The sequence below is a fragment of the Sturnira hondurensis genome, unplaced genomic scaffold (genome assembly GCF_014824575.4).
Source record: "Sturnira hondurensis isolate 20B ecotype Veracruz unplaced genomic scaffold, ASM1482457v3 Scaffold0016184, whole genome shotgun sequence".
NCBI lineage: Eukaryota > Metazoa > Chordata > Mammalia > Chiroptera > Phyllostomidae > Sturnira > Sturnira hondurensis.
The window spans coordinates 3,919,267-3,943,748 of NW_028088815.1; the positions used below are offsets into that span (position 1 = coordinate 3,919,267).

General features: G+C 39.3%; 1 protein-coding gene across 1 annotated transcript in view; it reads right to left on the reverse strand.

Annotated features, from left to right (window-relative positions):
• The window catches only part of UBAC2 (UBA domain containing 2), a 234,293-nt gene that overhangs the window by 28,620 nt on the left and 181,191 nt on the right, over positions 1 to 24,482 (reverse strand). The window contains exon 8 of the mRNA XM_037065812.1: positions 1,573 to 1,695. Within this exon, the coding sequence (XP_036921707.1) occupies positions 1,573 to 1,695 (123 nt within the window). The remainder of the gene's footprint in view (positions 1 to 1,572; positions 1,696 to 24,482) is intronic.

Here is a 24,482-nt window from a genome sequence, read left to right on the forward strand (position 1 = left end):
CCCTACCCCTCCGAATATAAATAAATAGAATAAAAAAAAATTTTAAAGTTGCTAAAAAAAAAAAAAAAACTGCCATGACTCCAATGGGAAGATAAACAACCCATTTAAAAATGGGCAAAGGACTTGAACAGACACTTCTCCAAGGAGGACATACAGAAAGCCCAGAGACATATGAAAAGATGCTCAGCATCACTAGGCATCAGAGAGATGCAAATTAAAGCTGCAATGAGATACCACTTCACACTGGTCAGAATGGCCATCATAAACAAAGCAACAAAGAACAAGTGTTGGAAAGGATGTGGAGAAATGGGAACCCTGGTGCAGTGTTGGTGGGAATGGAGACTGGTGTAGCCACTGTGGAAAACAGTATGGAATTTTCTCAGGAAACTAGAAATGGAACTGCCTTCTGACCCAGCAATTCCACTGCTGGGATTATAAACCTAAGAACCCTGAAAGAGCAAGCCAAAGAACTTATACACCCCAATATTCATAGCTTCACAGTTTACAACAGCCAAGTCCTGGAAGCAACCTAAGTGCCCATTAGTAAATGGGCAGATCAAAAAACTATGGTATATTTACATGATGGAATATTACACAGGAGAAAGAAAGAAGGAGCTCCTATCCTTTGCAACAGTATGGATGGAATTCGAGAGCATTATGCTAAGTGAAATAAGCCAGGTGGTAAAAGACAAACATCATATGATCTCGCCTTTAAGTGGAACTTAATCAATAAAACAAATAAGCAAGCAAAATATAACCAGAGACATCAAAATTAAGAACAAACTGACAGTAAACAGAGGGAAGGAGGGGGAGATAATGGGGGGAAATGGGGAAGGGTTTTCAGGAACAACTATGAAGGACACATGGCCAAAATGAAGCAGGGCAGGATCAGGGGAAGGAGATGGGGATGGCTGGTGATAGCAGGAGTGGTTGGGGGAAAATGCAAACAACCGTACTTGAACAACAATAAAAAAAATTACAAAAAGAGAAAAACATATTATGCAAAATACTAAGTGTATGCACATGCACAAGACTATTCATTGGTCTTGTTCTTTTCATTCACTCTTTTATTAAAGAATAAAAACAACCAAATATCTATCAATAAAAATACACAAATAAAAATAAATGATTTCAGTGTATTTGTTTTCAAGTCACATGTTCCTCAAACTTGTAAGTCCCAGAGTAGCCAATCAGGTGTCATTACTGCTAGAGGTGGCTATTTAACTGCTATCAAATATACTTTCATTTGGCCCTGGCTGGTGTGGCTCAGTGGTTGAGTGCTAGTCTGTAAACTGAAAGGTCACCAGTTAGATCACCCTGGTCAGGGCACATGCTTGGGTTGAGGGTCAGGTCCCCAGCTGGGGCCTGTGAGAGGCAAATGATTAATGTATCTCTCGCACATTGATGCTTCTCTCCCTCTCTTTCTCCTGTCTCTAAAAATAAATAAAATCCTTAAAGAAAATAAAATAAATCTTTATATTTATACATTTGAATTCTTTCAAGTCTTGTTCACCAAAACTGCTTGATGTTAGATGCACTGGTTTAGGATAAGTTTTAGGTGTTACTAATTACCTGTTCCTCAGAAACCTCTAGAGGAGGGGATGCTTGTTGTTCAGACTGCTGACCATCCCGATAGTTTACATTTTGTCGCTGCCTCAAAGGAGGGAAAAGACGATTCCAATTGATCATTCCTCCCTAAAAAAAGAACAATATACAATGATCAGACATAGAAGGGAGAGAACCATCGTAATGCTTGGGAGAGCATTCTTTTGCAATGCTGTCATATCTATAGACTGAGAAATAAAATGTCATACAGATCTGTTGTTTGCAAGCAATCCAAATCCTAAATATTGCACCAATGGGATAAAGTATTCAACCAATGGGATAAAATCAGTACAATGCAGTAGGAGCATAGAGAGAAAAGAAGGTAATGAGTCCCTTGCCAAAGTTATTTGTGCAATTTGGCCCATTGTGTCCCCTCTGACTCTGTCCCATCTGCTGTCTCATCTTCACGAACTCTGAAGAGTTCAGTGACTTTCTGGGTGTGACAGAAAAGAAGGCAAGAAGAGGCAGCAACCAGGAACCTGCGGTTTCTTTCAGCAGCTCTTTAAAATGCTACCTTCCTCCTCTTTCCTCTTCCCACTCCTTTTCCTTTTATTTAATTCTGAGCATGCTTAGTGGAGGGAGACTGCAGGTGGAGATAAAACCCAGGTTGAGGGACAGGATAGAGAACGCGTGGCCCTGGTGACGGTGGTGGCTGCGGTGCTGGTGGGGATCGCGGAAGCGGGCACCGGAGGGAAGCCATTGTCCCTCTTTGACCCCGCCCCCGCATACAACGTCACAACCCAGGGACTTAGTTGCCCTGTTCTAGTGAAAACCTAGGGCTCCGTTCCTGCTACTTAACAGGCACGAACAGCCCAAAAGATGGTGCAAGAACTCAAAGTCCCAGAGCCAATAACTCTAAGCGACCAACAGATTGCCAGCCTCTCAGAAGCCCAATTTAAAACACTATTTATCAGGATGCTCACAGAATTGGTAGAGTACAGTCACAAATTAGAGGAACTTAGTCACAAATTAGAGGAACATATGAAGGCTAAACTAATTGAAATGAAGGGAGATGTCCAGGAAACCAATAGCGATGGAAAGGAAAATGGGACTCAAATCAAGGGAGTGGACCAGAAGGAAGAACGAAACATCCAACCAGAAAATAGTAAAGAAACAAGAATTCAAAAAAATGAGGAGAGGCTTAGGAACCTCCAGGACATCTTTAAACATTCCAACATCCGGATTATAGGGGTACCAGAAGGGGGAAAGAAACAGCCACGAGTGGAAAATTTATTTGAACAAATAATAAAGGAGAACTTCCCCAGTCTGGCAAAGGAAATAGACTTCCAGGAAATCCAGGAAGCTCAGAGAGTGCCAAAGAAGTTGGACCCAAGAAGGAACACACCAAGGCACATCATAATTACATTAGCCAAGACTAAAATGAAGGAGAGAATCCTAGAAGCAGCAAGGGATAAGGGGACAGTCACCTACAAAGGAGTACCCATCAGACTGTCAGCGGATTTCTCAAAAGAGACCTTACAGGCAAGAAGGGGCTGGAGAGAAGTATTCCAAGTCATGAAATTCAAAGACCTACAGCCAAGATTGCTTTATCCAGCAAAACTTTCATTTAGAATGGAAGGACAGATAAAGTGCTTCTCAGACAAGGTCAAGTTCAAGGAGTTCATCATCAACAAGCCCTTATTATATGAAATACTAAAGGGACTTATATAAGAAAGAGATGATGAAAAATATCAACAGTGAAAGGACAGCAAACACACAGTTATTAACAACCACACCTAAAACAAGAGCAAATCAAGAGGACAGCTAGATCAGGAGTGGAACCATAGAAATGAAGAACACATGGAGGGTTAGAAACATGGGGGTGGGAGGAGGAGAAGGGGGGAGAAGGCACAGAAAATAGCATAGATGGTAGGTAGAAAATAGATAGGGGGAGGGCGAGAATAGTGGGGGAAATATAGAATCTAAAGAAGTTGAGACACGTGGTTATAAACTAAGGGGGGAGAAGGGTGGGGGAGGGAGTGTGCAGGTGGAGGGGAATGAAGGGGGGAATAGAACAACTGTAATGGTATAATCAATAAACTATATTTAAAAAAAAATAAAAAAAAATAAAAGTAATTAAGGTACAAAAGAAAGACTTAAAAATACATTATAAACATTGTTTTAAAAATTTAGGGAATTATAAACAAAAATTTATGCAAAAATTTTCTGGAGAAATACTTGCAGAAATAAATTCAATATATTAATGATCATAACAAATATACATGGACAAACTCACCAACTCAAAACCTGAGATTCTCGATTTTGAACTCTTTCCTATCCTCCCCCCGATCCCTAACAGACAAACCTAAAACATAAAGAAATAGATGAATTGATGGAAAGAGCTGGAAAAAGAAATATCAGAGAAGTACTAACCAAAGCAAGTTGATGTCACTATATTCATGTCAAATAAATAGACCTCAAGGTCAAAATAAGCATTCTAGTGATATAATACATTGACATTATTTCTCTAAAATACAACAGCATCAAAATATAAAAAACAAAAATTAATAGAATCACAAGAGAATTGGAAACATCCAGACATATATTTAATTTTTAGCATATCTTGATAAATCTAACAGACAAAAACAATAATACAGATTATAGAGTGTGTCTAAATAGATGTCTATAGCCTACACTCAATATTTAGAAAATATACATTCTTTTCCATTATACATAAAAATATTTATAAAAAGTGACTGTGCACTAAGTTCTATATGAAACATCCACAGATACCAAAACATAAATATCAGACTATATTGTCTGACCACAATGCAATTAAATTAGAAACCACCATCAAAAGTATAACAAAAAAACATAAAAATTCACACAATTGAAAATTAAAATGAAAAAAATCATAATGGAAATTAGGAAATATCTAAAAGTTAATATAATTGAGACTATTAATTATCAAAAGCTTGTAGAGGATGTAATTAAGTAGTTGATATAGTTTGAAAATATTGTGCTTAAACAAAGAAAATGAAGACTAAATATTAAAGAATTAAGTACATTCAATTAAAGAATTGAAGAAATTAGGAAAAGCAAAAATACAAAGAAATTAGAAAGAACGAAGTTGAATGTTGAGGGCAAATATTAATGAAGTAGAAAACAAAGACACAATAGGAGGCATCAATAAAAACGAATGCTTATTTAAAAAGTCAAATGAGACTTCCAGGCAAGATGACAGTGTAGGTAAACGCGGTGCTCAAATCCTCTGACAACCACACCAAAATTACAACTAACCTACAGAACAATCATCATTGAGAACCACCTGAAATCCAGCTGAACAGAAGCCCTATAACTAGGGATTTAAAGAAGAAGCTGCACTGAGACTGGTAGGAGGGGTGAAGACAAGTAACAGGCTGGTCCCATATCCACATATCACTGTTAAAAATAATGAGGTATTGATATCTCAGCTGTGGAGGTACACACAAAGGAGCAAGGGGTTCCAGTACCACACCAGGACCCTCAACCCATGGTTCCAGTGCCAGGAAGATAAGTCACCATAACTTCTGGTGGTTTTCACCAGCAGGGATTATGGCTGAGTGAGACAAAGGCTTCTGGAGTCCCAGGGAATTCCTCTGTTTTTAAAAATATATATTTATTTATTTTTAGAGAGAGGGGAAGGGAAGGAGAAAGAGAGGGGGAGAAACATCAATGTATTGTTGCCTCTCATGTGCCCCCTACTGGGGACCTGCGGGGCACAGGGAGTTCCCTTTAAAGGCCCTGCTGGTTTACTCGGACATTCTCCCTTTGAGCTCCAGTGCTGTGACAGCAGCTTGAAAGGCACTGGGGATATATGGGGAGGAAATTAATCATTCAGCACCAGGGTGAGATCTGGAGGGGCAGCTTTTTCCCAGACCAAAGTGCTGGCAGAGGCCATTGTTCCTTTTCTGAGAAGCCACCACCACCACCCCCCACCCCCACCCAAGCCTGGAGGCAGGCACCATATCTGAGTCTCTATTTACCTGGCTCACACAGTTTGCCTCATGCTGGTGATTCCTGAGGCCCTGTCCCACCCAATTTGTGGGCCTACCTAAACTGTTTCCAGTGGCTCTTCCAATGACTCCTGCTGTGGACTTTCCTAAAATCTCTCAAAGTTTCACAAATTGTAACAAACAGCATCTGGTCATTGTGTGTCTCATACCTCTTGCTAAATGGCACCAGGCCCAGCAGTAGTGTCAGCTGGCTTTGGTTCACAGCTTGGCCTCTCCTGGACACCCAAGCTCCGTACAAGTAGAAATCATTTAAAGATTTCTCTGTAGCTTGTGCCTATGGCCACAGGCAGTGGCTAACCTTGCACCTCCTGGGAGGCCTCAGAGACAGTGCTCCTTGTGGACAGCATTACATGCTAGATAACAACCCTACCACCTCCACAAGTAACATACTAAAGGGGCAAGTCCTGGTCCATAGGGTTGGCTCCTGCACAGCAGCTCTTCCACAGTAGTTGCAGCCAGTCCCCACAGCTGATTGGCCTGGGGGTCAATCCCTCCTACAGATGCCAAAAACAATCAAAGTTCAACTATAACAGGACAGTGCACACAGCTCACACAGAGGTGTACATGGACAACCTAGCTCATGTGACAGGGGAGGCTGTGCAATGGGGCCCTATAGAACACTTACTACAGAAGTCCAGGAGACATAGCAGCTCTACTTAATACATATGTAGGGAAGCAGCCAAAGTGTGGAGACAAAGAAACAGGTCACAAATGAAAGAACAGATGAAATTACCAGGAAAAGAACTAAATGAAATGGAGGCCAACAAACTACCAGATACAGTGTTCAAAAACAATGGTTATAAGGATGTTGAAGGAACTTACTGAGAAATTCAACAACATGAAAAAGGACCTACAAATCATAAAAAGAACCAGTCAAAAATGAAGAATCATTAACTGAAATAAAGAATAACTTACAGGGAATCAACAGTAGATGAAGCCCAGAATCAAATCAGTGATTAGGAAAATAAGGAAGCAGAAAACACTTAATCAGAGGAGCAAAAAGAAAAAGAAATACTAAGAAAAATGAAGACAGTGTTGTCCTCTGGGACAACATCAAGCACACCAACATTTACATCATGGGGGTATCAAAAAGAGAAGGGAAAGAGCAAGAAATTCAAAACCTATTTGAAAAAAATGACAGAAAACTTACCTAACCCAGTAAAGGAAATGAACATACAACTTCAGGAAGCACAGAGAGTCCCAAACAAGATGCGCCCAAAGAGATCCACACCAAGACACACCATACTTAAAATGCCAAAGGTTAAAAACAAAGAGACAACATTAAAAGCAGAAAGAGAAAAACAGTTAGTTACCTACAGGGGAACTTCCACAAGAGTATCAACTGATTTATCAACAAACTTTGCAGGCCAGAGGGGAATGGCACGAAATACTCGGTGATGAAAAGCAAGGACCCACAGTCAAAATTACTCTACCCAGCAAAGCTATCATTTTGAATCAAAGGACAAATAAAGAGCTTCCCAGACAAGAAAAAAAACTAGAAGAATTCATTACCACCAAACCAATATTATATGAAATGTTAAAGAGTGTTCTTTAAGAAAAAGAAGAAAAAATATAAAATTAAAAATATAAAGAATACAGAAACCTGTACTTGAACAAGAATTAAATAAAAATTATATTAAAAAAGTAAATAAAGTATGAAAAAAATATATAAAGAATAAAATACCAATACATACTTATCAACAAATGAATTAAAAATTAAATAAACTAACAAGATAACAGAAACAGACTCAGAGATACAGAGAATATTTTGACACTTGCCAGATGGGAGGGGCATTGGGGGAATAGGTGAAAAAGGTGAAGGGATTAAGAAGTACAAATTGGCTGTTATGAATGGTTGTGGGGATGTTGTGTGCAGCACAAGGAATATTGTGAAAGGTATTCTAGTAGCTATGTGTGGTGTCAGATGGGTGTGGGATTTATTGAGATGATCACTTGGAGTGTTATGTGGAATCTGGTCACTGGGATGTACACCTGAAACTAGTATAGTACTGTATGCCAACTGTAATTGAAAAAAATTTTAAAATGATTATAAAAATAAGTAAAATGAAATATATAAATCTGGCAATCTTGATGAAAAAACAAAGAAGCACAGAGAATATTAGGAACAATACAAGGGTCATGATGCAGATTTTTAAAAACTACCAGTAACTTTGATAAAACAGAATTTTCTAGAATACTATAGCTTATGAAAACTTAAGAAGCAATAGAAATTGGTAAGCATTTTTGAAAACTGTTCAGAAACATCTAAGAAAGCTGAACACATGTGTGTGTCTCAGCAATTCCATTTCTGGACAATAGAAATGCAAACACATGCTGACCAAAGGCATGGACTAGACTGCTCTCAGCAGCACGAATATAGTAGTTAAAGACTAAAAACTACTCAAAAGTCCACTAAGTAGAAAGAATAAATTAAGGTATAGTCATATAATATCAGCAGCAGTGAAAATGTACACACTACAGTAATATACAACTATATGGATGAATCTCTTAAATATGATGTTAAATAAAACACAAAAAGTACATATGTATGATTACTTTCATATACGTTTACTCTTATGCATGTACGTTATACTTCAATAGGAAGTTACAAAAAAAATTAGAAAACCCGAGTAGACCTTTAGCCATTAATGTAATTGAAATAGTATTTAAAAGTCTACCCACCAAAAGTCTACAGGCCCTTGAAAACTTTAATGAATTGCTATCTTATACAAAATTTTCTGGAGAACAGAAAAAGAAGGAAAGCTGTTCACCTAATTTTTTGTGGCTAGTATGATTTTTCCCCCAAACCAGACAAGGCCATTATGAGAAAGAAAATTACAGAACAATTTATTTTTCATTTATGAATAAATGCAATAACCCTAAATAAGATATTAATAAACTCTATGTAACAATGTTCAAAAATAATCAACTTACCTCACAAAATATAGTACTGTAATTCACACATTAACAGAATCAAGAAGAAAAACCAAATGCTCAATAGATATGAACGCAATCTGATAAAACTTAGTACCCATTCACAAAGAGACAAAAATGCCTATTATCACCTCCTGCATTCAACACAAGACATAGCATAATGAGGCCCAATCCAACCAAACATGAAAGAAAATGCAGAAGGAGGGAAAGGGAGAATTAAAACTCTCATTATTCTCACATGATAACTGTCCACCTAGAAATTGAGAGCTAAGAGTACAAAATAAAAAAGTATCAATAACATTCCTCTACTGTGATTATTTAAAAAATAAAAGTAAAAAAAATTACCAATTTACAAACAGAAGTAAAATCTATTAGGTACTTAGTTATGAACTGAATCTAAAAAGAGATCTTTATGGAGAAAATAGCAAACTAGATTGAAGGATATCAAAAGACCTAAATGAGTGAAAAGACTCAGCACATTCCTGCCTGGGAGGACCCAATACTGTAATCTACCCACACACTGCCAATTCTAGTCTATAGCAGAGACTGCTGGTTGACTCTCAACATCCATACTCCCTTTCTTTTAAAATATAGGGCTTTTGGGGGTGACACACACTTACTACATTGCTCAACTTCCCACTGTGTGGACTCAGTTCTACCAAGGTACGGAGGCAGTAAGGGCAAGTGGAACTCCAAGAAAGACCTTAAAGGCAGGGGTGCACCCTTCCTCATCCCATCCTCCTCCTTCCTGGAATTCAGGCAGCTAGCCTTGGCAGTGAGGTGAAGCTTCAGGCTGAGGACAAAACAGCAGCCAGAGAAAAGGAGTCTGGGGCCCAGCAACTTCATGCCACTGCCCTACCCGCCTGGTGCTGTCAATGTCTGCACTTCTTTACCTGAGAGACACATTTCTACCTTGCTTAATATTTTTTGTTTTGTGTCTTCTGTTATACAAAGCTAAACCTATTCCTAAGTGCTATATACTCAAATTCAAAAGTGTGTGTCTGTTTTAGTGGACTAGACACCTAGAAGGTAAAGGTCAAAACTAGACATGAATATTTTGAAGAAGTATAATAAGGGAGGATTTTTCTCTACTACTTATTAGGATTCACTGTTAAACTGTAGTAATTAAAGTAGAATGATATTAACACGTGACAGGCAAACTGCAAAAAAACAGAAGAGTCAAGGAATCAAAAGTAAACATGGCACTTGGTATATGATAAAGTAGGCATTACAAGTCAGTAGGAGAAAGAAGAGACTAATGAACAGTACTGAGAAAGCTGGCTATAGATACGGAAGATAAAATTAGACCTTTACTTCATGCCTTATTTTTGTATATCAAAAATAAATTTACATAAAAATAAACTGCACAGATTAAAGATTTAAACATGTAAAGATATATTTTTAAAAATTTTTAGAAGAAATAACACAGTATTCTTTGTTACTGGGATAGAAAAGAATACCTAAATGTAATAAAAATATTATTCTAAGTGAAGTCAGTCAGTCAGAAAAAGCTAAGAACCATATGATTTCACTCAAATGTGGGATATAAATTTGAAACTCAGTCACAGACAACAGTATGGTGGTTATCAGAGGGAAGCAGGTAAGGAGGCAGAAGAGGGTTAAGGGGGCCAAATATATGGTCATGGAGGATGGTTTAACTTTGAGTCATGAAAATACAATGCAATATACAGATCATGTATCATAAAAATGTACACCTGAAATCTATGTGATCCTATTAACCAATGTCACCCCAATAAATTTAATAAAGAAAAAATATACTAAAAATCATAGGATAGTTAAAAATTATTACAAGTAAGAACTTTCACATGACTAAAAATATAAAGTTGGTCCTGGCTGAGCAACTTAGTGGGTTGAAGCGTCTTCCTATATTTAAAAGGCTACGAGTTCAATCCCAAGTCAGGACACATATCTAGGTTGCGGGTTCAATTCCCCACTGGGACATGTATGCAACGCAACTGATTTATGTTTCTTTCTTGAGTCAATGTTTCTCTCTTCCCCTTCCCATCTCTCTAAAATAAATATACATATCTCTGGGTGAGGATTTAAAAACACAGTTGGATGATAAAGTATCTACTAAGAAAAAAATGTTTACAAATATAACTGACAAAGAATAGTACCTAGAATATATAAAGGACATCTACAAATCAGTAAGAAAAAATGATTCAAGAAAAAATGGATAATGTATATGAATAGGTAATTTCATATATTAAATAAATTAGAGGAGGAAACCTGAGTCAATAAACAAGAATTTCAACCTTACTAGTAATAGGAGATGAAAAGTAAAACATCAATAAGTTACTTCTTATCCACAAGGCTGACAAAAATAAAAAGTCTAGCAATACCAAGTACGGGTATGAAGGAAATCAAAACTCTACATATTGTTCATGAGACTAAGTTGGCACAAACTTTTGGATAACAATGTGTCAAGATCTAGTAAAACAGGATGTTCTATAACCCAGCAATTTCATCTACAGGTAGCTACAAATGCCTAATGGGGTATTTATAAGGATGTTCTGTGAAGCAATGATTACAATATTTTAAAAAATGTTAAAAAATTCAACTGTTCCTTAGCAGGGAAACAAACTAATGGTTCTATTATACAAAAGAGTATTATATGAACAGCCAGAATCTAGATGTACATGGATAAATCTCAAAAATACAATGTTGAACACAGAAAGTTGTACAAGAATATGTATATACAATAGCATTTACATAAACCTAAAAAATACTCAGAACAACAGTGTACTACTTAAACAATTTAATGGATATGCTCATATACAAGTAATTATTGCCCCACAGGGGATACTTGGCATTTTTGGTTATCTTGTGGGAAGGGGGTAGGTGGAGGACAGGATGGTGATGCTGCTGGCATCTACTGAATAGAGGCCAGGAATGCTGCTGCTAAGAATACTACAATGCACAGGATAGCCCTCAAAACAAAGAATGTCCCATACCAAAATGTCCATAGTGTCCAGGCTGAGAAAACCCTGATACCTACATATGTGTTAAGATGCAAACATGCACAAGCATCAGACATTACACATCAGTGATAGGACAGTGGGATGAGGAATGAACCTTTGAATTTGTAACATTTTATTTCTTCAAAGGGAGTGAGAGTGAAGAGCAGGTAAAACAAACAACACTCTAACATCTCTACTCTTGTCATAGTGAAAATGTGCTTAAGAAGCAGAAAGTACAGGAGCTCCAGATTCTAGGATGTTTTGACACTAATCTGCTCTTTAGGGTTAAATGCGAATTTCTACAAACAGGAAATGTTTCCTTTACTTTGTCTTCTTCAAAAGCAATAACCACATGTTTAAAAAAGGAAAAAGGAAACAGCTTGCATTTTGAACAGCTGTTTTATGAAATAGCTGTTATTAGTAGGCAAAGGAGATTTTCAAATGAAATAAAATTTCTTGTGACAATAAACATCTGAGAGATGTTGTGACAATTTTCCAACTGAGAGAAATAATCACTAGTAGTACTTTATCAAGCAGAAGTTACGTAGAATAGAATTCCACCTCTAAAGGCTTTGGCAGGTGTGGGAATGGGATGATCAGATGGTGTCTACACTGAGAAGCTGGGGCAGAAGGGCTCTCTAGTGGCTCTCTGGGGGCTTGCAGCTCCCACAGGAGTGTAGGAGCAGGGTGCACAGTCTATTCTAGCTCATAAGGGGCTCATGATCTCCTGGAGTGAAGACACGCAGAAATAGAAGAATCAGATCATGGTAAGACGATATATAATGAAGAAAGAAGCTATGGAGCCTCAGTTAAAGGGCCAGAAACGTTCAGAGTGGACACTGACCAACTGCAGCCAAAGTATAGGGATAAAACTGCACAGAAGATGGGCACTGAACTGAATTTAGAGAATGAGGATGATTTCAATGACAGAGAGACCAGTTGGTCTGTTATGAAGTAAGGTGACACTTCTGCAAGCAATTACTAACCCTACTATTAACCATGATTTTTCAATATTCTTCACATCATGGAACATACAGAAAAATATGTTTGTGTGCCACACAGGACAGCCAAAACCCCTTGCAATTAGCCTGGCAGCTTCAGGCTCTTCTCAGCTGCCTTAAGGGCTGAGGAAATCAATACTTCAGCCTATCTATGGCCATGACATAGTAGTTGGGAAATTTTACTCAGACTCTAAGGAAACACCTATTTAATGTGAGCAGTCTACAATGGGGATGACCCACCACAGAGTTCAGGGGCAGGAAAAAAAACAGATTGTTTCAGTTATACCAGTTAAGGTAAAGTCCACAGAATTATCGAGTGTCTACTCATTTACTTAGTGGTTCCTTAAGCAATGAAGCTAGAGAGAGAATCAAGACAATGTCCCTGCCTTTTGGAAGCTCATGGTCTGATATTCTAACAAATAGTTTTTCCTTTTTCTTCCAGGTTACCAGTAATAACCTTTGCTTGATCCAATGGAGCCCTCTCAGCTCTCTGCCTGATCTCCAGTGGAGCTGGCCACTACTGACTACTACCTTCTTGACATGCTTGTCTGAACTTTTGTGGTAACATACTTTGTTGGTCTCTTAAGCCCTCTGGTCATGCCTTCTCAGTGCCCCTCAGACCCATCTTCTTCTATTTGTCCTTTAAATACCTGTGTATTTTTTAAATGTTTTTAAAAAGATTTTATTTATTTATTTTAGACAGAGGGGAAGGGAGGGAAAAAGAGAGGGAGAAAACCTCAATGTGTGGTTGCCTCTCATGTGCCCCCTACTGGGGACCTGGCCTCACCTAAATCCCAGGCACGTGACCTGACATAGCCTGTGCCCTTTGGTTCTCAGGCTGGTGCTCAATCCACTGAGCCACACCAGCCAGGGCTAAATACCCGTGTTTCTTAAGGTTGTTTAGGATTATTCCTCTTCTCCCACATTTTATCCGTAGGTGCTTGGTGCATTCCTAAGCCTTTAGTTACCATGCATATGGCACAGACACCTAAATGCCACTCTCCAATCTAGGTGCTTCACCTGAGAGCCACGACTGTCTCCTGGCCCCTTCTTAGATGTTCTAAAGACATCTAAAATGGAATACGTCTCAAACAAAACTCATCTTCAATCCCATACCTCTTCCAGTGTCCCGAGTCTTGTTGAATAACATTAATATCCATCCATTACATAAGCTGAATCACCAGGCTCTTAATTATAACTCCCAAATACATTTGGAACCCATCCCTTTCTCTCTACCCTCACTCTCACCACCATCAAGGATAGGGGTGGCTTCAGAGTGATTTTCCTAACATACAAAACTGATCACATCACTCTTTTACTTAAAACCCCTTCAATGGAGACTTCTGGCCAAGATAGAGGCATAGGTAGACACATACACCACCATGCACAACCAAAGAAGAAGAAAAATGGAGTTAAAAACAAAAAGTAACTGGAACTGCCAAAAAATCAAACTGTATGGAAGTCTGACAACCAAGGAGTTAAAGAAGAAACATTTGTCCAATCCAGTAAGAGGGGCAGAGAGGGGCAATTTGGTGTAGAGGAAATAAACATTCATCCAGACCAGCAGAAGGGGCTGAGACCAGGAGCCAGGATAGAGAGGACATGGGGCAAGGAGGTGGCTAGTACACTGGGAGGACAAGGTGGCAGCTAGTGGTCCCAAATTTGCATGCAGATAAACTGGGAGGAACAACTAGGGAACGAGACAGATGGTGCAACCCAGGGTTCCAGAGCAGGGAAACTAAAGCCTCAAACCCTCTGGCTGTAAAAACCTGTGGGGGGGGGGGTGTGTGGCAGCGGGAGACATACCCAGCCTCACAGGAGAGTTCCTTGGAGAGACCCACAGGGTCCTAGAATGTACACAAACCCACCAACCCACCCGGGAATCAGCACCAAAAGGGCCCAGTTTGCTTGTGGGTAGTGGGGGAAGTGACAGAAAGCAGGGCAAGAGCTGAGCAAGCAGCATTGTTCCCTCTCTGACCCCTCCCCCATATACAATGCCACAATACAGTGAAGTGGGATGCCCCATTCTGGAGAATACCTAAGGCTCAGTCCCTTACTATGTAACAGGTGCGCCAAGACAAAACAATATGGCCCAAATGAAAAAACTAGATAAAAGCTCCAGAAAAAGAACTACCCATATGTTTCGGATCATAACACACACCTATGTTTTAGAGAAGAAAAATAGAAAAAAATGGAAGCAAAATATGTAACAATATAAAATATTTAATAACATAAATAACATAATATTTCACCAATGTAAATGTAAACAGAACTCAACAGCAGCATTAACAATCATTATTCCTCCCAAATTTGGGGATGTGTGTATCTTATAGTCCGAAAAATATGGTAAGTGACAAAGAGACAGCTAACCTATCAGATGTACAGTTCAAACTAATAGTAATCAGGATGCTCACAGAAATGATTGAGTATGGTCACAAAATAGAGGACAAAGTGAAGGCTACGCAAAATGAAATAAATTTAAACATATAAGGAACCAACAGTGAAGGGAAGGGAACCAGGACTCAGATCAATGGTTTGGAGCAGAAGGAAGAAAGAAACATGCAACCAGAACAGAATGAAGAAACAAGAATTCAAAAAAATGAAAGGCTTAGCTATCTCCAGGACAACTGTAAACATTCCAACATCTGAATCTAGGGGTGCCAAGAAAGGGAAGAGGAAGACCAAGAAATTGAAAACTTATTTGAAAAAAAATGAAGGAGAACTTCCCCAATCTAGCCAAGGAAATAGACTTCCAGGAAGTCCAGGAAGCTCAGAGAGTCCCAAAGAAGTTGGACCCATGGAAGCACACACCAAGGCACATCATAATTGCATTATTACCCAAGATTAAAGATAAGGAGAGAATCTTAAAACCAGCCAGAGAAAAAGAGATGGTTATCTACAAAGGAGTTCCCATTAGACTATCAGTTCCCATTAGACTATCTTTTGATTTCTCAAAAGAAACCTCACAGCCAAGCAGGGGCTGGAAAATGTATTCAAAGTCATGAGAGGCAGGGACCTATACCCAAGATTACTCTGTCCAGCAAAGCTATCATTTAGAATAGAAGGGCAGATAAAGTGCTTCCCAGATAAGGTCAAGTTAAAGGAGTTCATCATCACCAAGCCCTTATTATATGAAATGTTAAAGTGACTTATCTTTAAGAAAGATCACAACTATAAACAGTAAAATGACAACAAACTCACAACTATGAACAAGTGAACCTAAAAACAAAAGCAAATTAAGCGAGCAACCAGAACAGGAACAAAATTACAGAAATGGGGATCACATGGATGGTTATCCATGGGGAGGAGGAGAGGGATATGGGGAGAAAAGGTACAGGGAGTAAGAGGCATAAATAGTAGGTACAAAACATACAGTGAGAGGTTAAGAATAGTATAGGAAATGGAGAAGCCAAGGAACTTATATGTACGACCCATGAACATGATCTAAAGACGGGAAATGCCAGTGGGAGGCTATGGTGGGAGGTGCATGGTAGAGGGGAATAAAGGGGAGAAAAAACTGGGATGACCATATTAGCATAATCAATAGAATATACTTTAAAAATTAAAAAAAAACCTTCAGTGGTTCCCCAATGGCTTTTTATTAATCTTAAATATTTATTAATTCATTAATAGCAGTCACAAACTCATTACTTGCTAAAAATGTGCTTGAAAACAGGAAAGAATTCATGAGAAGAATGTCAGTGTTTTCTATTTTTGCCATTCTTTTAATGTCTGACTTAATAAAAGATAGTTGGATTCTTGTATCTCCCTCTTCATTCAATTCTATTGGATATTACTTTGGCTTCTGAAGTAGAGAAAAAAATCTAACCACATAGATACATAGTTAGGGGAGGAAAAAAGCACAGTACATTAAGAGCCTTTTAGATAACTAGAGATATTCTCTGATAATACTCAAGTTTCCATTGCTTCTAGGGTATAATTTGAATTTCATACCATTGCCTGCAGTCTGCTTCCTGTATACCATTCTCATGGTCTCTCTTACCACTCTCCCCTCACATCATAGACTCCTTCCAGGAGCCTTCTCTAACACCCAAAGTCTGGGGTTTGATGCCCCTCTTCTGTGCTGTTATCTACTGTACCTCTCTAAGGACAGCACTTAGTACATTACACTTCAATTATGTGTTGGCTGGCTGGAATGCTATAGCAGGCTATAAGCTGCATGAGGGCCAAGATTATCTTGCCCTTGTCTGCAGACTCAGCTTCATGTGCCATCTGGCATATGTAGTATTGTACTTAAGAAATAATTGCTGAATAAGTGAATGGACAAATGAAAAGTAAAGTGTAATGCTGAGTTAAATTCTATGGAATTTTCTTCAGTGGGGACCTCATAGTTTTAAGATGGGGACCAGAATGGTAGGTGAATGATAAATGTTGGGATGGAAAGGGTAGGAAGGGCTGAAGCAAGGAGGCTCAGAGAACAAAGCACAAGCCACCATCTCCCTCCACCAGAGGAAGCAGTAGTTACAAAGAATCACTGCTGGGACACATGGTGGTGCCAGTGAAATGGCAAATGGTAACTCATCATAAAGAGGATATCTGTAATTCATTGCACTGCTTCCAAGTGCTCTTGGGAAGCTGTTGCTTGCAGTGTGAATATGAATATGCTTAGTTTCATTCATTTGTCTTCTACATGCAGTGCTCTGTAAAGGGCTAGGTAAAGAGGGTTGTGACACACAGAGAAGTAACTAACATCCTGTGGCCCTGAAAGAGCTTAGCTGAGTTGACAGAATAAAGGTACATTAAAAACTATGTATTTGCTTCAGCAGTACATACACTACAAAACTGGAAAAATTCAGAGGAGATTAACAAAACCTAAACAAAAGCACTGAGGATGCTGCATGTGATTAAGGACTAAGCGAGAGGTATCTTATTAGACTCACAACTAATAATAAGCACTACTAATATAGAGGAAAGAAATATTACTGGGGGCGAGTGTCATCAGCAATAACATCATGGAAAAACTGGGGGAAAAAAGAAAAACAAAACAAACCCCACTACCACTGCCAAACACACTGACAATGCATGAATTTATCACTTGGGTAAATGAAGGAAAGGGCAGTCATGAGGCTCAGAATAATTCCCACTACATATTTGAGAAACGATTCATTGATAATGCCTTAAAAATATGAAGCGTAGAAGCACTGAGGAGCCTCAATCTAACCATGTCATGTGAAAGGCCATTCCCTTACACTTGTACAGAGTGTTATAAAGACAGTATATTACATCTTTTGGGGCTGCTTAGCAGAAAGCAGTCTTAGCAGAACTTAAACAAGAATACTGGGCTAGTTTTATAGCTGTTTCGCTTTTTTCTGTGGTTTTATTCTACTGGCCAGTTTTGATGGCTCAGATGCTGTACATCACACCATTTTCTCAGCAAAACAGAAAGCAGTTTCCACAGTAGTAAGATCAGGAGATGAAACACATCACTTTGTTCAGTTTTTAGAGCCTTTGTCTTGGGAGGTAAAAGTTTCCAATGGCACTATTGCTCTCTCTCTCTGCCACGTCTCTTCCTCTTTCTTGCTCTGGTCAACTAGAGTTCTGAAGGCCATGGCTTTGCCTGTCCATTCCATTCTTGAGTTGGCAGGTCCAGTTCTGAGATGGCAGCAAGGAGAGGAGCATGAAGAGGAACCAAGAAACTATGCAACGCCCCAGGATGCAACTCAACATCTTGGCTACTGTTACTCCTCGCAAGGAACACACAACTGGTGTGTGAACCAACACATGTGTGTTCTGAGCTTGTGTTCAAGTGATGACTTTTCTTTTGAGAGGCCTGAGACTCCTACAACTGCCAATCTTAAACTTTTCCTGAGACATGGGTACAATTTTAACAACAGACTAAATTAGTTTCAGCTTTAGCTGGAAACTCAAGAGACACATGTACATTCCCTTGTTTCAACAAAGCACCTGTTAAATTCCAGTTGCAGGGAGCCACAGTAGGGCAGGGGAAGATTCTGTAAATAGAACAACAGGATTTCAATTTGGCTTCACTATTCCCCTTGGTGATTGGCTCTGGGTAAACAGCTTAGTTTCAGCTCCCTGTCCTTTGGGGGATGAGGGTGAAGTGTGGTATTGGGAGTGCTGCGCTCAGCCATGTAGTGAATGTTCACATTTGCTGTTCAGGAGAGGCTGACTGATGAACTACTCTCTTCAGATGCTGATCCTTTCATTCAGAGAAAGTAGGGATCAAAGATGTCCTCACCTTTTTTGGAGGTTTGCTTTTAATTTTGGTAGACAATAGAAACACTCAACCTTTTCGGTAAGGAAGAGGTGGAGGTGAGGGAGATAGTGGTTGCTCGACAGACCTCGCCTTAAGTTGGGGACATCTGAATAGAAAGATGACACCTATCTCTTTTTTCAAGGCAGTTTTACTATCCGAATTTGACTTACATGCTCATAAACATTGAACACAAGTTACAGTAAGGACTGCACAAGATAAGAACTTTGATGCAGTCTCCTTTAAAATATAAATAGAAAAGTATCTTTCAGTACAGGAATTATTGATTTCTGTATTATAACTTCTGTTTCCCTCTTCTTTGTTTGCCAACTTTTTGGTCACTTATTTTTTCCTCCTTAACTTTAGTTCTCCATAAAAATTATTAAATAAAGTCAAAATTAAAATTAGTTCTGGTACTTGTTACCAGTATGTATTCTGACGGAAGAAGGGGTGAAACTCATTATTAAAAATTAGACTGGGGATTACTCAAGATTTCCACTTTCTCTTTATAGCTCCTTCCCTACAGAGGTAATCATTTTCACGTCTTCAGTGATCACCTCTCACTCCCTTACTTGTCCTTCACCAAGCACCATGCCAGGGCAGACTGCAACTTTCCTGTCAGTGACAGATCAGCACTGCTTGAAAGCCTGGACTCAACTCAACTCTCTCCTTTATACCTCAAATCCCTTCTGAAGTGCCAATTCTGAAGTGCCACTGATTTTTCCTTTGAAAGGTGCCTGGATGACAATCACTACCACTAATATTGTCCCTATCCAATCTGTACAACACTACGGGTGAGTTTTCATTATAAGCCCTTTCACAAAGCCACTACCTCAAGTGAAAATCGTACTGCATCATGTTTATTTTGTCCCATTTTGAAGGTCCTTCCAAACCAGCCCCACCATAAATAATTTCTAACCTTGCCCCTGCATGTTCCTTCCACTCATTGTGTCTCTCATATATTGCAGACTAGGTCTGCTCAAAGTGTGCCTATTATCTCCCAGTGTGGCTCAGTTAGTTGGAGCATCTCCCAATCTGAACGGTTGCCAGTTCAATTCCTGCTCAGGGCATATACCAATGTTTGGTCCTGTTTCTCGGCTTCCCTTCCTCTCTCTAGAACACAAGTGAAAAACACAAGGCCCAAGGGCCAAATCCAGCCCTCTACCTTGTTTCTACCTGGCATCAATGCCAAGCTCTCACTTAACTGTTAAGGAGTAATTACATTTATACAGTCCTAAAATTGCATTTGGCCCTTTGAAGGCTGGTGTGGCCCCCAGTGAAGATGAGTCTGACATCCCTGCTCTAGAATCAATAAGCATGTCCTCAGGTGAGGATTAAAAAAAATGTGCCTGTCACTTAAATTACCACATCCAGTTCCTCTCACCACCAGTCCTCTGGCCAGTTTGTACAGGGCCCAGGTGTTCTATATCTGTTAACTGGCTTCTTTCTGGACAATTCAAATCCTTACTGCTTCTCCTCTCTCTGCTGAACTTCTACAGAACTCCATAAAACTGACAATCTTGGAAAAATATAGCACTGAGTCTAGGTTTCCTCATCTATTAAATGGGAACCTGGACTAGATGACTCTTAAATTAATTATGAGTTGCCTCTTCCTAATCAATATGTTAAAGAATATCTTGAAGCCAAACAGTTGTCTCACAAAAAGAGATCTTCACTGTTCCAGCTGGGGCCACCTGGATACAAGGTCCAGCCAAGAAGGGGGCCCCCAAAAGAGATTTGGAATGGGGTCCAGAACTCAAGGTGTCTAGGAAATATTGGAGAGACATATAAGATGTCCTTACTCATTCCTCAACAGGTGTGAGTTGGGGGAAGGGACACATGGAGCAGGAACATGCAGGACTGTTTTGTACAGCCACAGCCATGCAGCTATTCCTTGGCCTGGTCATTTAACATATCTATGGCCTTTGGCAGGTCACTTGGATATGTTAAATGGCTGTGGCCATGCTTGGAGCCATAGGGATAGAAGTCACTTCCCCCCAAGATGGAACTGGGGGGCATGTACCCTGAGTTACAGCACCTGTGTGGGAGCTTGGAGAGGATTGGCTCCAGGACATGGGGCCATACCTGCCCAGACTCATGATGGCAGCCCAGTTAACTTGGAATAATACAGGAATGCTGGCAGGTGTAACTGATTGTGGGAAGAGTCAGAAATGGGGGTACAGAGGAATATTGGCACGGGGATTTAAACCCAGACACAGCAGCCATTGGGAGAGAGCCAAGCACTTTGGGCAGTGAGGCCCCCCTCTTGGCTCTGGTGAAAGAAGGGAGAACCATGAGGTTTGGGCAGAGTGCAGACCCCTGCCGCTTTGGTAGAAGAGGACACGTGCCTTTGGGTGCTCCCTTTGGTCACATGACCTGGGAACAGGAGACAACTTTGCCTGGAAAATTGGTACAAAGAACTCTTGCCAATAGACCATGAGAAGGAGCCACATGGCTTTGGATTAATTAGAGATCCTGCCTGGATGGCAACACAGCAGACAGTGGCAGGAGCCTGGATGCCAGACTTTTGCTCTTTTCCTGAGTTACAGTACCCTGAATTAGGGCATGGGGAGAAGTGGTTATCCTAAAGGACTTTGATATTTTAGTGAAGACGTTAGGTCACTTGTTTAAGTCTGTATAGCATTAAATAAACATTTCCTTTCCTTTTCACAAATCCCTGGTCTTTCCTATTGGTGGCGGACAATTGAGCCCAGTAGGTGGTCTGGACGGTATTAGTATACCATCCTCCGGGGTCCGGGCCCCTGTGTGTCTGTTCTGTAACAACCTCCCAGAGCTACTGTAGGACAGATTTGCAGGCAGACACTGCCTAGATCACCTCCATTTTATACTCTCCTGCATTACTTATGAGTGTTGTCTGCACTGATGAAGAACCTCTAATGAGCCAGAGGCTCCTTGAGCAATCTGAATAGTTCTGAATCACTATTAGAACTGCAGCAGTGGACAGTTTATAAACTAGGAAGGCAGATGCAGAGAAGTGAGGTGCTGTGCTGTGGCCTCACAGCCCAAAGCTGCAGACTATGCCTGCACTGGCCACCCTGGGAAGCCAGTTTCAACAGGTGTGCATATATATCACTATCACTTAAAAACTGTAATTAAAAAAAATCTCATTATCGCTAATCTGAGCTCTTATCTAGGACAGGAGATCATGACTCCCTGCTTTGGAAATTCCTGGGCTTCTGCTGCTTTATTCACAAAACCACGTCTGTAACCCACAGCACCAAGCTGCAGGGTTTGAGCCTGGAACTGGTTCCATGAAGTTTGAGGCTTCTGAAGATGATCAGAAGGATTTTTCCTGAGAAACTCAGGGGTACCCAAGTGCTCTGTCCTGCAGTAGAATTGCTTTCTGGTTTTGAAAACCCATAGGGTTGCCTTTTTTGAGGGTAGAAAACTTGTAAAATAATTACAAAGTTGCATTTTCTAACATAACCCAGTTTAACATTGTATCTGCTTTAGGGTACATTTCTGAATTCATTCATGGTTTTAAAATATGATAAACGAAAACAATATAAAAAGAATTAGAATTGCTTATAACTTCTATTCTCTCCAAAAACTAAGTACATCATCATCATTTACTTGTTTTCTCAAATACTATGAGATTGTGACATATTCTTCTTTCTCATGAAGATACAAAGATAGAATGGAAAATAGAAATGATTTTCTCAAGGTCACTTAATGAGTCAGTATTGGAAAGGGATTAGAATTTTGATTGATCCTATCTTTCTGTTCCAAACTTTGTTGAAAAGGTCAATATGATCAACTACAAGAACACCAAAAACATAACTGTAGTTTCTGCAAGGAGTACAGATGGAGATAAACAGCTTACCTTTAATTTCATTTGAAAATAAAGTTCTGGTACCTAATTTTCATTTAGTTTGCAGATTTTTATCAACTAAGCACTAGTAACTTATTCCACACCTGATACTATACACTTCATACTTATAAAAAAAGGTCATAAAACAGCTAGCTCTAACTGATGAGATTGCTTTGTTGACAAGGCAGCACAGCAACTTGATAAGAACTGTTTTTAAAATAAATTGCACCAAAAAGTGAAATAGCGAACGAAGCTGAAAAAGAAAAGTGCTGAGAAGTATGCCACATGCTTGCATGCTATGCTTAAAGCTGTGTAGGCTGAAAACTTGTTTCTTTTAGATTCGAGGTGGGCTCCCTTTATTTGCTGCCCCCCACCCCACACATACACAAGTATAGGTATATAGTTTTCAGACTCCATTCAGAATGTACTTCCTCCAGATACTATTTCTTGACAATGGCTGGGCTGGGTGCTTCTTTCAGAAGAGTGCTTATGGTACTTTACTGTCATTGTCTCCTTCGGAGGAGGGATCATGCTGTGGCGGTTAGCACTTGTTTATTGTGGTCCCCTCCAGAGCCTGCCAGACATTAAATGTATTTTGTGGAAAGGTTGTTAACAGAAACTATATGTTGGTAAGGACAAGAGGTAAGAAGCTTACTCAGAGACCTACCTAGCTGAAGGGGCAATGACAGAAACTGGTTCGATGGTTTGGCATGGGCTGGCACCTGGCAGCATAAAGGTCTATTTGGTGGGTGTTGCTATTTAAACACATTGAGGATAATCATGTATAATGCAACATGCATGCCACTCAAAACCATGATGCTAAGGGAAAGAAGCCAGTCACACAAAACTAGGTAATATAAGATTCCGTTTATAAGAAATGTCCATTAAAAAAAAGAAAAGAAATGTCCATTTATAGGAAATCTATATGACAGAAAATAGATTAGTGGTTGCTAGAAGGGTAGAAGGATTAGGGAGTGATTGGTAGTGGGTAGTTTCTTTTTTGGTAATAAAAATGTTCTAAAATTGAATGTAGTGATGGTTGTATAACTCTGTGCCTACACTAAGAACCAGTGAACTGTATACTTTAAATAGCTGAATTACATTATGTGAATTCCATCTCAAGAAAGCCATTTAAAAACCTAAAAAATAAAAACAAAAACAATACCAAAACCAACTGAGTACCTGAGAGCACTTTTAATACACTAAAAATATTTTACTAAATTACAAAATACTTAATAAAAAACACTTGATTAATGATAGAAACTCTCATCATTTGCAAGACAGATATGACTCATAATAACGTACAGGTTAGATGTTACCTAAAACTGTTGCTGGGGTGGATAAAGAGAGAAACAATTTTCACAGCCACAAAATGTTACTAAGAGAGGGTGAGAGAACATAGCTAATTCAGTTCAACCAAATACTGAGAAAATAACTGAAATACACGTACAAATAATGGTGAGCAAACAGACCACTCAGTGATGATCATCTAGAAACACTGGGCAGCCCAAGGAAGTAAAGAGGTAATGAAAAAATTAGCACCAACTAACTTCACTGCTTTGTTGACAAAATTTCCAATTCACTTACACTAAGCATGATACATCCACAATGGACTTTGCTTTAATTCTACTTCTAAAGTAAATGTAGATTTTATAGGAATACCTTATGGGGAGTTTTATCACGTTGTGATATATACAAGCATACCTTGGAGATACTGCAGATTCTGTTCCAAAGCACCATATAATAAAACAAGTATTGCAATAAAGAGTGCTGTTACCCTTTTGTGGGTGGAGGGCCCAGCCTTCAATTAGTAAAAAATGCAACATCTGTGAAGTGCAATAAAGCAAGCTCAATAAAACAAGGTCTGCATGGAATGTCTGTAACACCATTAGTGTCATC